This window comes from Gossypium hirsutum, chromosome D08 (genome assembly GCF_007990345.1).
Source record: "Gossypium hirsutum isolate 1008001.06 chromosome D08, Gossypium_hirsutum_v2.1, whole genome shotgun sequence".
Lineage (NCBI taxonomy): Eukaryota > Viridiplantae > Streptophyta > Magnoliopsida > Malvales > Malvaceae > Gossypium > Gossypium hirsutum.
In genome coordinates this window covers 68,002,523-68,013,465 of record NC_053444.1, presented here as the reverse complement: position 1 = coordinate 68,013,465, position 10,943 = coordinate 68,002,523, and the positions used below count along the sequence as shown (strand labels likewise).

Here is a 10,943-nt window from a genome sequence, read left to right as displayed (position 1 = left end):
TATTATTAAGTTAGCTTATTATTAACAAAAATGTAACTTAATCTATTTGTTTTCAAATAATTTTAATTTATTTATTTTACACAGTGATAATGTTCATTTGTTTAGAAAGTTAATTGAATTAATCGATAATCAAAATTTTAAAAAATCATTAATCGGTTAAATTCGACAACTAACCAATTAGTGGAATTAAATCGATCCGATCGATTAATTCGATTTTAATGAAAGGTTTAACACCATTACTATGCATAATCTTACGTCATGAATTAGCAACTACTTTAAAATCATTCGTACTCCATCAGAATACACTAAAAAAAATTGGTGACATTTTTATTTATTGAGAAGAGAACACATTGATAGAATTATTCCAAAAAGACAAAAATCCATCGCTCCTACCTTCTTAAGAAACACCTAAATGGTTACTAAAACCCCAAAATGCTAGCCCAACATTCAACATCTTTACCTTTTTTTCTTCTTTTTTTTTTATTTCCATAAGAAAACATAAATTAAGCTTAAATAAGAAGATCCATTGTTTAAGGCAGTGAACAACTAGAGTCGGTCTATAGTTTCCTATGGGTTGGGTCAAACCCGGCCTAATAAAATTTTAGGTCTAATTGTTAAGTTTAGATTCGGTCTAAAAAATAGACCTAAATTTTTACTCAAGTTAGATCCAGATAAAAATATTAAAACTCGAATTTGGCCAGTGTTAATTTTTTTAATTTTATTTTTATATAAAAATATAATACACCAAATACACTAAAAATATTAAAATGAATATTTCCTAACAAATTGAAAATAATTTTTAAAAAATATTTATACTTAAATAACACTAAGATACGTGTAATTTAACAGATAAATACCTCTAAAATAGTAACAAAATTAATAATAAAACAAATGTTATACAACATTTAAACATTAATAACAAAATAGTAGCAATATAATAATTGAATGATAGTAAAACAAGGATAAAAAGTGAGAAAACAACAGTAAAATATGGAAAAACAACAGTAAAAATAACAGGTTTTTTATTGAAATTTCGGGTTGGGCCAAGTAAAAAAACCTTACTCGAGACTGACTTATTTTCTAAATGAACCTTATTTTTTTATCCAAACTTATTTTTCGAGTATATATTTTTACTCAAACTTTTTTTTTATCGTGCTCCCTGGCTATGCACAACTCTAGTACAGCCCATATCCCCAATGTTCCAACATAAAGCCTTCACGAGCCTGATGGGAGTTGATTCGGGCCAAGCCGCCTAAGCCCCAAGCATGTAGTAGTGTTTCCATCCTCATCTCTAAGCACATTTTTATTTATTGAGGTACTGTAATTATACTCAAAATAGCTAACTTTTTCTTTTATTGTTATAAAACAAATTTATTACTATTATATATATTTTTAAAAAAAAGCTAAACCCGAAGCTTAAGGGCTGGTAAAATGGAAATTGACCCCGCAAAAACCGTTCATTGTTTGAACTTTGAACCCACCTTGCTCTCACCGTAACACACTGTAAAACTATCTCTCTAACTTACTGTAATTATTTAGTAAATTTTACTTTTCTTCATTTTTATATATATATATCATAGCTGTGTTGTAGTAAAGAAGCAAAAGAACTGAGCCATTTTTTCGTTTTCTTTTTAGCCTCCAACGTGAAATCTCCGACCACCTCTTGCATCGGAAAATTCTATCTCCGGCGAGGAAGCTTTTGAAAAGGTTCTTAATATATACTCTTATTCATCACTGTCTTTGTTTCTTAATAATTATCATATTGGTTTACGTATGTACATCACATGCATGTGAGGTAATTTTATCATATATTAACTACTGAATTTTGAGGGATTTAAAGCAAATTTTTCCCATTTTAAGGGATCAAGAGCTCCTGCCTGCTCCTCCCTCCGCATCGTATGCATGCATACATACATCTGAGAAAAAAAGAGTTAATTGTTGGTTCCTGTCTGTATTATATGATGTTATTATGCATACATACATACAAGCTTCTTCGAACACTATCTTGGAATCCAAGTAACATAGATATAAACATGAAACCCTTTTTTTTCTTCCCTTAATTCAGTTATGGAAAACAACAAACGTCCATTTTCGGGTATAATCAGCGACTTCAAGGGACGAAGAGCATGTTATCGGCATGATTGGGCCAGTGCATTCTGCTCAGGCTTTCGGTACGTCTTTCATTCGATTCAATCACCGTTTTTATGTTCCTCCGCTACATATATTTCCGTGCCTATTCATTTTCGTTTTTATCAAACAGGATATTAGCTCCGACGACCTATATCTTCTTTGCTTCCGCTCTTCCAGTTATTGCTTTCGGAGAGCAATTGAGTCGAGATACAGGTAAAACATGCCGTTACTATCATCATACATATGTGAAATCGTTAATGAAACTGTCTTTTTTTTTTCTTTAGGTGGCACGCTTAGCACGGTGGAAACATTGGCTTCCACCGCCATCTGCGGTATCATACACTCGATTATCGGCGGTCAACCTATGTTGATAGTAGGTGTTGCGGAACCGACGATTATAATGTACACTTACTTGTACAATTTCAGTATAGAAAGACCAGAACTGGGCAAAGAACTTTATTTGGCTTGGACATCATGGTAATGAAATATATTTTCCCTACGCATTGACGGCATCATAACAGTCCACCTCTGTCCCTATGTTTGATAGTTTGTCTTTATGTTTTTTTGCCTTCACTAGGGTCTGTTTATGGACCGCGATGATGCTCGTTCTGCTCGCCATATTCAACGCTTGCGTAATAATCAACCGGTTTACGAGGATCGCAGGCGAGCTTTTCGGCATGTTGATCACTGTTCTTTTCCTTCAAGAAGCGATTAAAGGCGTGGTCAGTGAATTCCATATGCCGGAAGGTGGAGAGTCTCATGGGGAGACACATCAGTTCCACTGGCTATACACTAATGGATTGCTAGCAGTCATTTTCTCGTTCGGGGTCCTATACACGTCTCTAATGACACGGAACGCGAGATCGTGGCGCTACGGAACAGGTTCAGTTGAACCGGTTTTTTTTGTTTGTTTGTCCTTTCAGAATGATGTACTTATCGGCTCTGGTTTTCAGGTTGGCTTCGAAGTTTAATCGCAGACTACGGTGTTCCACTAATGGTCTTGGTTTGGACAGCATTGTCATATACCGTACCCCGGAAAGTCGATTCCGGAGTTCCCAGAAGGTTGTACTGTCCACTTCTATGGGAACCCGAATCACTATATCATTGGACAGTAGTGAAGGACATGGGAAGGGTTCCACCATTGTACATCTTTGCTGCCATTATACCGGCATCGATGATAGCTGGTTTATATTTCTTCGATCACAGTGTCGCATCGCAGCTGGCACAACAAAAGGAGTTTAACCTTAAGAAACCCTCTGCTTACCATTGGGATATCTTGATCCTTGGGATTACGGTACGTAACCATTGCTTGTCGTACAAGTTTCATTCTGTTTCATACTAAATTTATGCTCAAAATGGTTTTCAGACATTCGTTTGCGGATTGCTTGGACTCCCTCCGTCGAATGGTGTCCTACCGCAATCTCCGATGCATACCAAGAGCCTTGCGGTTCTCAACAAGCAGGTATGCTTCCGTAGTTTTCGAAACTATTTCCCATTTAAAGTCTGTTCGATGACTATATAACTGATGAATATGCAGATGATTCGGAAAAAAATGGTGAAAAGTGTCAAGGAAGGCATGAAACAAAAAGCAAGCCAATCCGAAATCTACGGAAGAATGGAAGCCGTGTTCATTGAATTAGATGCATCCCCTGCTGTAAGTATCATAAACTCGTACCACCGCATATTCAATCTCGAGATTCACTACAACATAACATCGAAATGTCATTGCAGCATGATTCAGCAGACAAAGAATTGAGGAACTTAAAAGAAGCCATGACGAAAGACGACGGCGGGAACAACGGTAAAGAAAAATTCGATCCCGAGAAACACATCGACGCTTATTTACCCGTTAGAGTTAATGAGCAACGGATGAGCAACCTGTTGCAATCAATCCTTGTTGCAATACCAATGTTCATTGTACCCGTAATAAGAATGATCCCTACATCGGTACTATGGGGATATTTCGCCTACATGGCCATCGATAGTCTCGAAGGTTGCCAATTTTGGGAAAGGATATTGCTACTCTTCATTACCCCGAGCCGTCGTTATAAGTAAGTCCCACTTTAAACCCTAAACCCGAGATTACTCAGGCACTAAGCTAACTTTCTTATGTATGGAAACAGGGTCTTGGAAACCATACATGCATCATATTTGGAGTTGGTACCATTCAAGGCCATTTTGTTGTTCACATTGTTCCAAATTGCGTATTTCATTATATGTTTTGGGGTCACATGGATACCTATTGCTGGGATATTGTTCCCGGTACCTTTCTTCCTTCTCATCAGTATCCGGCGACACGTCCTCCCAAAATTTTTCCAGCCTGAACACCTTCAAGAACTCGATGCCGCCGAGTACGAAGAATTCATTGGTACCCCGAGAAAAGTATCACTCCAGGTACATCTTTCTATAGGACTTTTTTGTGTTTCCACCATAGGTGACACTAAGGCTACATATGCATGCATGCATGTATGCAGGAACGAAGGCAAAAGGGTAGGCAGTGGCCTAGACCCTTCAAAATGATAGATTTGTCATTTAATCCCTTAAATTTTAATGATGTTATATGTTAGTATATGATAAAATTACACTTTGACCTCTATAACTTATGATTCATCTTAACCCTCTTAAAATAATTTTCTGGATTTGTCCCTGCATACATATGTATTTGTGTGTTTCACCATAGGTGACACTGAGGCTACATATGCTTGCATGCATGTATGTATATTGATGATCGGAATGCAGGAAGGGGAATCGTCAAATGGCGCAGAAGGCACTGATGATGATTTCCATGATGCTGAGATATTGGATGAAATGACAACTAGCAGAGGAGAGCTTAAGCTTAGAACTAAAAGCTATAAAGAAGACAGATTATATCAGGTATATCTTTTAACATTTCTGACATATTCGAATATTTAACACGAATTGTATCTAGAGTACACTCATACTCAAATTTGAGTAACATAGATTATATTTTTGGGTTTTACAGGTTCATCCAGAGAATCCAAGGAATGGCTAAGAGCAAAATTGCAATAATAAATTGGAATGGTATTTACAAGCTGATCCAGAAAATCCCTGGCTGGAGAGCAAAGCTGCAATAATAAATTAGCAGAAAATCACCCCCCCCCCCCAAGAAAAGAACCCATAAAAATTATTGGTAATGTATAAAAAACCTAAAAGGGAGAAATGAGATTAGGAATAAGGCAAAAATAGGGAGGGTTACTCTTGTTTTCATTTTCAGTCTCTTTTCATTGCAGATGTGGTGCTTTTCATGTTTTAATTTTAATCCCCATGTTTTTCATTTGTTTTATTTGAGTACAATCCCGAGTGTGAGATAATTTCATCTTTAAAGCTTGAACTTGATTGAAGATAAAAATTAAATCTACTTAGACTTGTTTAGTTAGATTCAATCTTAAAAGGTATAACCTAGAATTAAAAACGTAAACTTCGTCTCATGCTTAAATTCAGTTTCAAATATTTTTCAATGTAATTAAATATAAAAAAATCCATTAAAAATGCTTGATTTTAGCTTACACTATAACTCAAGTTATTCGACCTTAATTCCACAATAACAGAACCAAATTTGAGGGGTGGTGTTAATCGATCCCAAATCACTTCCTAGTATGATTGTCTCATTTATGGTCATTTTTAGCACAATGATCTCATTTATAAAAATAGATAAAAAGTAGCATGAAAGCCCCATGTACTAAAAGTCAAATTACATTTTATCCTCTTTATACAAAAAATCAACAACTTGATCATTTCTATTAAAAATTAGTATAGCTAACAGAATAACCAAAAAGTTACACGTGACTTGACACATGTACCTCATTTGACATGTAAAGATTGGTTTTTAACCGTAAAAATGAACAGAGTTTTTAATAGAATGATAAATTTGCACTTTAATCTAATGAATAAGAACTTATTTGTCTATTTTTTTAGTACAAAGAATTAAATACAATCCGACTTTCAAGTCTCATAGTACTTTTACCAATAAAAATATGATCTTCCATTTTCTGGCTGTATTTGATTCTTACTTGGAGTCTCGTAAATGGTATTCTTTTTTAGAATTAATAAGTACAAATACAGTAGAATCACAAATATTGTACAATTATAAAAACATGTCCAAGCAACTACAAAGTAAAATCAAACCAACATAGACAGCACAAAATCCCACTTCTAAGCATAGAGATTATATGTCTAAGAACTTTCCCATACATTGAATGAAAACAATTTTTTTTCTTTAAGGAATGATCAATACAAATGATTAAAGTTTGAGAGTATAGGCAAATCAACTGAGCCTAACAATTAATTGGATTTTTTTAGAAAGTATTCTATAATCCGTATCCATCTAAGATACGTTACGTATAATACGATTTCTACACATTCTCTCACGTTATCGAATATATGAACTACGAGAACCGACCTGATGCAAGAAGCAACGACTCAGTCAACAGCTAACATAGTTTTCTCAGGCTAAATTCAAGTGGCGCCCCAATGCCATTGCTTAAGAACTTTGGACACGCAAAGGTCGTGTGTCTGAAGAAGTGAAATAGATATGCATCCGGTGTTAATGTAATTCTTGTGCTGAAAAATCATGACGGTTAGCAAACATGTACTGGAGTAAGGGGGCAACAACGGCTACACTTAAACTATTTCCAAGCATCGCGTAACTGCATCAAAAAATTAGTTTAGATTAACTCCGATTTTGTTGAAACAATGGAAATAGTCTAAAATGCCAACATCGTACCGTTGTCTAAGGCTTATGTGCTTTGGGAACTGAAAATCTTTTGGAAAAGAATGCAAATTGGCTACCTGATCATTTTCGAAGAAAACTCGTTAGAATTCGTAAATGAGAACCGAAAACCAGGGATCAATATAAACGTTGAGAAACATGTACCTCCCTCGGAGTAAAATATCTAAGGCACTGCTCCTTTAAGGAAGATGTTTTTCCCTTGTTCTTTGGCTGCAAATTGACCATTCACATATATATATCATATTAAATCATATCATATCATAAAAGGAACAAAACCTGGTTAAAATAACATAAAGGCCCTTATATTAGGAGTCAGATTGCATTTTGTACCTTTACTAAAAAAATAGGCAAAGAACAAATTAGTTTTTCTGTTCAAAATTTCATCTATTTCTGTTGTTAAAAATTGGTTCCTGTACATCAGTATGAGGTACACGTGACACATCACGCGTAACTGTCTGGTTATTCTATCAGCTATATTAGGTTTTAACAGTAAAAATGGGTGAAATTTTAACAGAAAGGATCAATTTGCTCTTTATTCTAACGTACAGGGACTAATTTTTCCAATTTTTAAGTAAATGGGGTAAAATTTAATCTGACTCCTAGCACAGGGATATCCATGATACTTTTACCAACAAAACCTACACGAGCATACCATAATAGACATCGGTATCCTAAGAAGGAAACTTTACCTGGATAGTTGCCAAAAGGGAGCCGGTACCTTTCACATACCGATAATAGCTTTTCGTAAAACATCAACACCGTTTCGAATCCGGGTAAACAATATCTAAACTTCATTAAGGATTACTTTTAAGCAAAAAGAATCGGTAATTGCATCAAAATAGAAGTTGGGATCGAGAAAAGTTAAATGATGACGTAAAGATACCCATAGCACTTCCCCACCTCTCGATTAGACTTAATGGAACTACAAACTGATCTATAGCACCAAAATCGAATTCATCTCCTTCGACAAATGTCTCTGAAGTTTCCTGGTCATTTCCAGAAACTTCAGCATTCGCGAAAGGACCGGTTTCCGTGTCTACTTGATCACTTGAAGATGTAAATTCAAGAAAGTTTTCTATTGGCTGGCAAGAATCAATTAAGTTATCCCAGTTCTCTTGTGATTGACTGTTTTCACCGATCACTGTCTTCTCATTGTTACCAAATAACGGGCTCGGAGACAAGAGAAGCTGGTTATTGAACAGCTGGTACTGAAAAGATAAAGGCTTTCGTTTTGCCTGCACAAGTACACCATAAATTATACGAAATTCTTCGAATATAAAATTAACAAGTAATCACACGTGCACGCACACGGAAAAAGAAACGATATGCATGCAGGAATAAACAAACTGGAAGAACATAGGATAAATGAAGTTCAGGATTAAAGCATAACCATTGGTTGAAGTGAAATGAATTTGTTCATTGTAACATTCCAGTGCTCGATATAGCAGAAAATATTCTAAATATTGAGAGATAAGCTGTCGAATGACTGATAGAACATTCTAAATATGAGACAGAGAGAGAGATAACCAGGCAAAAATAGCGTGGTCTGGAATAAGGAACACCGAATTGAAGTGGGCTCAAAATAAACTCCTGCGTAACAAGACCGGAATTTACCAATACTTCTACCATTTTTGCATGAGTATCTGAAGTCTGCAACGTTTCTGCACACCGAGACAAAGAGATTAGAAAGATGAGAAGTAAAAACACCTCATGTTACAAATACGGGTCATGTTAACGTCCTCGAGAAACATACCTCGAATCCGACAACATTTTCTACAAGTAACATATCTGGAGGTTTTGACATACGTGGCATAAGTTCGAGAATATTAAGAAATGAAAACGCTCGAGCATCGGCAGAGTGTTTCTGGAGACCTAACAAAACAAAACACAAGAACATGTTTCCCCATATTCAAAGAGCTATCCATCAACTACTCGAATAATCCATTTAAAGTGTAATATGCAACATTAGTAAGCTTCACCTTGTCTAGTATATGGTTGACAAGGAGGTGAAAGAAGCCACACATTTGCTTGATAACTATCAAGATCGACTTCAGTTAGGCTCTGAATATTTCCCTGTCTTGACCAATATTGTTCAACAAAACATAAACATATAAATAATAACTCCCATTGCTCGAGTTGCCTAAGAACAACGCATAGAAACCGAAAACGGAAAAAATTACAGCAAACTCCCATTGTTTCAGTAGCTTAAGCAGGGACAGGGGCCTTCCCCCACCCTCCAATGGTAAAATTGTAGTTTAGTCCTCCAAAAATTGAAAAGTTATAATGATAAAATAGCATTTTGACCCCAAAAAATTATAATTTAATTATGTCCTCAATATAAAATTTCTGATTTTGCCCTGAGCCTAACACCAATGCATAGAAACTGAGTGGAAATTTACAGTGAACTATAACCAGAAATCACTAAAAAGGTGAAAAGAAACTAAATTAACAAACTGGGTTGACTCTAAGAATAAAAAATCATAATTCGAAAACATGCGCATGTAAATAATAAGAACTTCCATTGTTGCAGTAACCTAAGCAGGGCAAGGGGCCTTCACCCCTCAATGGTAAAATTGTAGTTTAGTCCTTCAAAAATTAAAAATCTTTGTAAGCTAATACATTGGTGAAATTGCATTTTGATCCAAAAAATTTACAATTTGATTCTGTCCCCACTATAAAATTTCTGACTCACCCCTAAGTCTAAAAGATTACAGTGAACCATAACCAGAAATCACTAAAAAGGTAAAAAGAAACTAAATCAATATATTGGGTTGATTCTAAAAGTAAAAAATCATAATTCGAAAACATAAACATGTAAATAATAAGAACTTCCATTGTTTCAATAGCCTAAGCAGGGGAAGGGGCCTTCAACCCATCCTCCAATGGTAAAATTGTAGTTTAGTCCTCCAAAAATTAAAAATTTGTAACGGTAAAATTGCATTTTGACCCCCAAAATTTATAATGTAATTCTCCCCCCACCAATGCATAGAAACTGAAAACAAAAAATTACGGTGAACCATAACCAGAAATCACTAAAAAGGAAAAAAGAAACTAAATTAAATAAACTGGGTTGAATCTAAAATATATATATAATTCCAAAACATATAAAAAATCATTCAAGAAAACCCATTACAGAGAACCTGATAAGGGCGGTGACCAAAATTGTGCTGATAAACATCATTAGCTTTATCGTTGATCTCGAAGGCTTCGATTACATGATAGTTGACGCCAGCTTTCATTAGAGAATACCTCTAAAACAGTGAAATGTGAAAGAAAAAAATGTCATTGTAAAAATTAAATACTAATTCACTGAAAAAAAGGAAACAAATTAAGATTTTTGGGGTTTTAGGAGGGTTTTTAAGAAATACCAACCATGCCACCAATGCCACTATAGAATTCTAAGACTCGCCATGGATCCTTTGTGCTTTGACATATGGTTTCCGCCATTTCTTTCCCTTTCTTCATCAACCGCCGCCGCGTTTTTCTTGTTTGGCTTTTTTGTTCAAGTTAAGCTGTGCCCGAGGCCTTTCAAAATATAGGAAACTGTGTCGTTTTGATCAAATTAAGAATTTTTATGTTGGGTCTGAATTTTTTAAGGCATAATTTGTTCTCAGTCCATGAACTTGGAAACTTTTTTCCAACTTGGTCTCAAAACTTTTTTTATTCACATTAGTCTAAAAAATTGATAACTTTTGAACAAGTTGATCCATGAACTTAGATTCTATGATGAACTTTGTCATGGGTTATTAGCTAGAATAAATCATATCTTGCCCCTCAATTATAATTGTTTTCTTATTTTTGTATTTGATTTTTTTAAAATTTCATACCTAAATTATCATTTTCTCTATAAAATTACTCAAGTGTACAACATTTACATGGAAATTTTTATTTTTTTGATATAAATTAAGACAAAAATATAGTTCATCTATCAAATTGAAAAAAATATATATACTAAAATAATAAAATGAGTATAATTTAAATGTCAATTTGTGATATATAAATTATTAGTTTATTTCCTATAAACTCTTCCACTTCTCTCATCACAATTAAAGGTGCAAATGAG

General features: G+C 34.7%; 1 protein-coding gene and 1 pseudogene across 1 annotated transcript; one reads left to right on the top strand and one right to left on the bottom strand.

Moving 5' to 3' along the window:
- Positions 1–1,580: 1,580 nt before the first annotated feature.
- Positions 1,581–5,425, top strand: LOC107942478 (probable boron transporter 7). The gene is made up of 12 exons (XM_041098979.1): positions 1,581–1,707; positions 2,066–2,171; positions 2,261–2,343; positions 2,415–2,607; positions 2,708–3,012; positions 3,084–3,424; positions 3,497–3,592; positions 3,668–3,784; positions 3,862–4,181; positions 4,254–4,524; positions 4,870–5,004; positions 5,114–5,425. Exons 2-12 carry the CDS (start codon positions 2,068–2,070, stop codon positions 5,141–5,143), a joined length of 1,995 nt encoding a protein of 664 aa, XP_040954913.1. The 5' UTR covers positions 1,581–1,707; positions 2,066–2,067; the 3' UTR covers positions 5,144–5,425.
- An 858-nt stretch (positions 5,426–6,283) lies between these two features.
- Positions 6,284–10,422, bottom strand: LOC107942475 (tRNA (cytosine(38)-C(5))-methyltransferase 2-like; annotated as a pseudogene).
- Between the last annotated feature and the right edge of the window lie 521 nt (positions 10,423–10,943).

What these genes read in the sequence shown, in the direction of transcription:
- LOC107942478 (XM_041098979.1), top strand. Translation starts at nt 2,068, where the DNA reads ATGGAAAACAACAAACGTCCATTTTCGGGTATAATCAGCGACTTCAAG. An exon ending in TATTTGGCTTGGACATCATG is followed by an intron (nt 2,608 to 2,707) that starts GTAATGAAATAT and finishes TGCCTTCACTAG; the next exon opens with GGTCTGTTTATGGACCGCGA. An exon ending in TCTTGATCCTTGGGATTACG is followed by an intron (nt 3,425 to 3,496) that starts GTACGTAACCAT and finishes AATGGTTTTCAG; the next exon opens with ACATTCGTTTGCGGATTGCT.